The 4,436-nt window shown below is 48.7% G+C and overlaps 1 protein-coding gene across 1 annotated transcript in view; it reads left to right on the top strand.

Moving 5' to 3' along the window:
* The first annotated feature begins 460 nt into the window (after positions 1–460).
* The window catches only part of KCTD8 (potassium channel tetramerization domain containing 8), a 230,010-nt gene continuing 226,034 nt past the window's right edge, over positions 461–4,436 (top strand). The window contains exon 1 of the mRNA XM_006922464.1: positions 461–1,699. Within this exon, the coding sequence (XP_006922526.1) occupies positions 751–1,699 (949 nt within the window). The 5' untranslated portion in view covers positions 461–750. The remainder of the gene's footprint in view (positions 1,700–4,436) is intronic.

The following is a 4,436-nucleotide window of genomic DNA, read 5'->3' as shown; positions in this document are numbered from 1 at the left end:
GAGAGAGATAAGGAAGGAAGGGAGAGGAAAAGGAAAAGAAGGGAGGAAGGGAAGCACGAACGGACGGAAGGAGGGAACGAAATGAAGGAAAGATGCTGTCCTTTTTCCAGTTCGTATTCGGAGGTCCCCTGCCCGCTTCTCCAGGCTAGCAGCCAAGTAGCATCTCCTACTGGCTGGGTCCCCGGCCCCGCCCCCTAGCGTCCAAGCCCGGCAGCCTGCGGCTGGCGCTTATCTCTTTAAATGACAGCTGTGGCTCGTGTCCCAGTCCCAGGTTTGACGTCAGTGCCGCCTTCCCGGCTGCGAGGAGTAGTTAGCGCCACCGATCGCGCTCGGGACTCGCGGCGCGCTCGCAAGCTGCTGGGGAGGCGAGTTTTCTTTGCTCTGACCCCTCCTCCCGCCCTCTCCACGGAGTGCCGAGCGGCAGCCTTAAGAGCCTCTTGCAAGTCTCTCTCACACTTCCCCGCCATCTCCCCAAAGGAGCAGCCGCTCCTCCTAGGACCTCCTCCGCCGCTGCCGCTCCCGCTCCCGCTCCCGCTGAGCTCCTCTCCCGCGCTTCTCTTCTCCGATGGAGCCCGGGCGCCGCCGCAGCCGCTGTTACCCCGAGCACTGAACCGGGCCGACCCGGCCGGAGAAAGGTACCTCCCGGCCCGAGGGCGCACTAGGCGCACGCCAAGGCTAGGGGCCGCGGAAGGTGCAAGGAACGTGAAAGTGCCGCTCTCCCGGGTTACTTGGTCAGCAGTGGGGTGGAACATGGCTTTGAAGGACACGAGCAGCGTCGGCAGCACCATCCTGCCCATTAGCGAGATGGTCTCCTCGTCCAGTTCGCCCGGCGCGTCTGTAGCCGCCCCAGGGCCTTGCGCGCCCTCGCCCTTCCCTGAGGTGGTGGAGCTGAACGTGGGGGGCCAGGTCTATGTGACCAAGCACTCGACGTTGCTCAGCGTCCCGGACAGTATTCTGGCCAATATGTTCTCGCCCTCCAGCCCCCGGGGCGGCGCCCGACGCCGGGGCGAGCTGCCTAGGGACAGCCGAGCGCGCTTCTTTATCGACCGGGACGGCTTCCTATTCAGGTACGTGCTGGATTATCTGCGGGACAAGCAGCTCGCGTTGCCAGAGCACTTCCCCGAGAAGGAGAGGCTCCTGCGCGAGGCCGAATACTTCCAGCTGACTGACCTGGTCAAGCTGCTGTCCCCCAAGGTCACCAAGCAGAACTCGCTTAACGACGAGGGCTGCCAGAGCGACCTGGAGGACAACGTCTCTCAGGGAAGCAGCGACGCGCTTTTGATGCGTGGGGCAGCGGCCGCCGCGCCTTCGGGCCCCGGAGCGCACGGCGGCGGCGGCGCACGGGACAAAAGCTCGGGCTTCCTCACGCTCGGCTATCGCGGCTCCTACACCACGGTGCGCGACAACCAGGCGGACGCCAAGTTCCGGCGTGTGGCGCGCATCATGGTGTGCGGACGCATCGCGCTAGCAAAGGAGGTCTTTGGTGACACGCTCAATGAGAGCCGCGACCCGGATCGGCCACCCGAGAAGTACACGTCCCGTTTCTACCTCAAGTTCACCTACTTGGAGCAGGCGTTCGATCGCCTGTCGGAGTCTGGCTTCCACATGGTGGCGTGTAACTCCTCGGGCACCGCTGCCTTCGTCAACCAGTACCGCGACGACAAGATCTGGAGCAGCTACACGGAGTACATCTTCTTCCGTAAGTTAGTGGTCTCCGCATTTCCTGGTTCTCCCCGCCCCCTCGCCGACCTTTGGTGGATGAAATCTGTCTGTAAGCCGGACAGGCGGGTGTCCCGGGCTGGAACTAGTTAACTGATAAGCGCAAGGGGCTCTCCTTGCACGCCTCCGTCACGCAGCAGACAAGATTTACGCTTTCTCTTTTTGCGATTTCCTTTCTTGTCCCTCATGGGCAGGCAGTTCCCACGCAGCCCTCTTTATTGATCTTGCCTTCTTCCCCGCCCTGCCCCTGGAGGCTCTGGTCTCACTTCTAGAGCGGAGGACAGGGAGAAGACGGGAGCACTGGCTGGGCGCAAAGGTCTTCCTCCTCCTCCGCTTCCACGGGACTCCTGAGGGTCAATTTATGTGGGTCTCAGTGTTGTCTCTCTGGAGGGCAGGTTGACAAAATGGCATCGCCGCGCACCACCAGGATTACTTCCTGTCCGTGCGGGTCTAGCGCAGGAACGTCTAATTAGGGGTGGTTTCAGAAGGGGGCAAACGGAGAAGTGATGATTATGTCACCAGAGCTCTTCAGCGGGCTTGGGTGAGAGAGCGACTGGTGGGAAAGAGGTCTCCATGGACCCTCAGAAACCTCAGATTTTCCCTCTCCCAGTTGTCATCTACGATTGCTCTGTTTTTTGTACAGCGGAAGGTGGAGTGAACTAGAGATTTTGGATATCTGAGTGCTGTTGTCAGAGTTGGAGATTAGGAAGGGATGTGGTGTGTGTGTGTGTGTATGCACGTCTCCCTCTCCCTCTCTCCTGACCCTCCCCCTCCCCCTCCCTCTGTGTTTTCTTTCTGGGCACCTCAAGTACAAAAGGGGGCTCGAGCCCACGTTCCCAGTGGGAATAAATGCTATGATTTTTCTGAAATGAGATAATGAGAAGAGGATTTGGGAAGTATTTGGCATGATGATTTGCATAGTGCGCTTCAGAAGGGGGCTCTGTGGATCAAGTTCAAGAACTGAGGGTTGGGGAGGTAGGCTTGGGTACAATTTTTAGTGATGTTTATAAAGCGAGGAGGGCCACAACTCGAGAGTTATTTGGAAAAATGAAAAAACCAGCTGGGATGGCAGCAGGAACATCATTTAGCAAATGGTTTTTCTTGGCAAGACACGGGAAGTTTCGAAATTTGCCTGTGGTGTTAGGAAGAGTAGCATTGACCGCAGGTGATAGAAACAGACCAGATTTCATTGTATTTAATTATGTTGGTAATTTACTCACTGTATGGGAACTAGAAAATTTTTTATACTTTATTTTGACTGGAGAAGTGGAAAGGATGTCTTGATTGGAAGGTGCTCATTGTTCGTGTATTCCAATAACCTTGGAAGTCTGGTGGCAAAACATAACACGCTGGGTCTTAGATTGCCTTTTTTAATAGTGCTGGATTTCCTGAGAAAGCCGTTTCTCAGGAAACAGAGAAGCAAAGCAAGTGTCCACTGAAGTGGTAGATAAAAATCTAATCGTCTTAATTATATCCAAGTATTATTTGTTTCACAGTAAAAAAGATTAGTAGAAAAGCCATCCAAAGGAAGGTAATATTTTATTGCTTATATAAAATGGGATGTCTTCAATATATATTAAGTAATTAAACTATTTTTTAGCAACATTCTTTACATTTTATCCCTTATCAATGGGATCTTTATTAACCTTTAGACCTTAAACATTTATGTCATTTCAACATGGGTATATTTTCAAGTATTTCAGAAGATGAGATAAAATTTCTTGTGGCTAGTGAATTTTTTTAGAGAAAATATAAGCATAAGTATTCTGCAATTAAGGTTCTTGCATTTTGGACTCTTTCACAGTTTTGTTCTTTCTTTTTCCCTAGAAAGTTGTGGACTCAAAAATGTTCATTACTTTGATTACAAAGAGATAATATAAATTATATCTAAATTATGAAAAAAAAATGCCCTTAAAATAGTATATTGAAGTTGGAAACAGCCAATTTAACTAATAACGTAATTTGAAAGATATTTGGAATCCAGGATATTTCACTTCTGAAGTTAGAAGTTTTAACAAAATAAAATATTCATGTTATAAACAACCATTTGCAGTACTCACATAACTAATGTGCTCAGGTTCATTCATAACAGTCCCAGAATTCTAAGGAAGTGGCCCATAACTTTCTTCATTGATTATCATGTGGGGGAAAATACAAAATTCCAGATTAAATATTGGTTTTTTTTTGAAGTGGCATTCTAGTCATTGACCAACCAAGTGTAGTTGTCATTTTTTATTTATGATATAAATTTGTTCTTGAATACTGTTACACATACATTTGTTTTATGTTTTGTATAGTTTGCAGTATATTTTCACAAATTATTTTGAAAGATTTCTTTTAATATTGGTGAATGACAATACATTGTAAAGTATTTATATTTCCTTCTATTTGGTTTGGTAATTATGTAAGTATACAGAGTGTAATTATCTTGTTTAGCAGTACTTAAAAAGACTATCAGTATTATTCATTAAAAACAGTTATTGAATGGACTTCTTTGTTTACTGTTTTAGATGCAGAAGAGGACCTTATCTTTTATTTCACCTTTTTGACACAGTTCTTTCAACAAATATTCAACATATATTTATTTATTGTATAACATGCATCAGTCATTTTTACACATTTTTAAATTCAGGCTACATATGAATTTAGTAGTTTGATGGTACTCTAAAAACTCAGCTGTCTCTCCCTTCTTCACCTCTGAGTTTCTGTAGAGGGAA

The sequence above is a fragment of the Pteropus alecto genome, unplaced genomic scaffold (assembly GCF_000325575.1).
Source record: "Pteropus alecto unplaced genomic scaffold, ASM32557v1 scaffold57, whole genome shotgun sequence".
Lineage (NCBI taxonomy): Eukaryota > Metazoa > Chordata > Mammalia > Chiroptera > Pteropodidae > Pteropus > Pteropus alecto.
The sequence above is the reverse complement of the archived record's forward strand: the minus strand, read 5'-3'. Positions and strand labels throughout refer to the sequence as shown.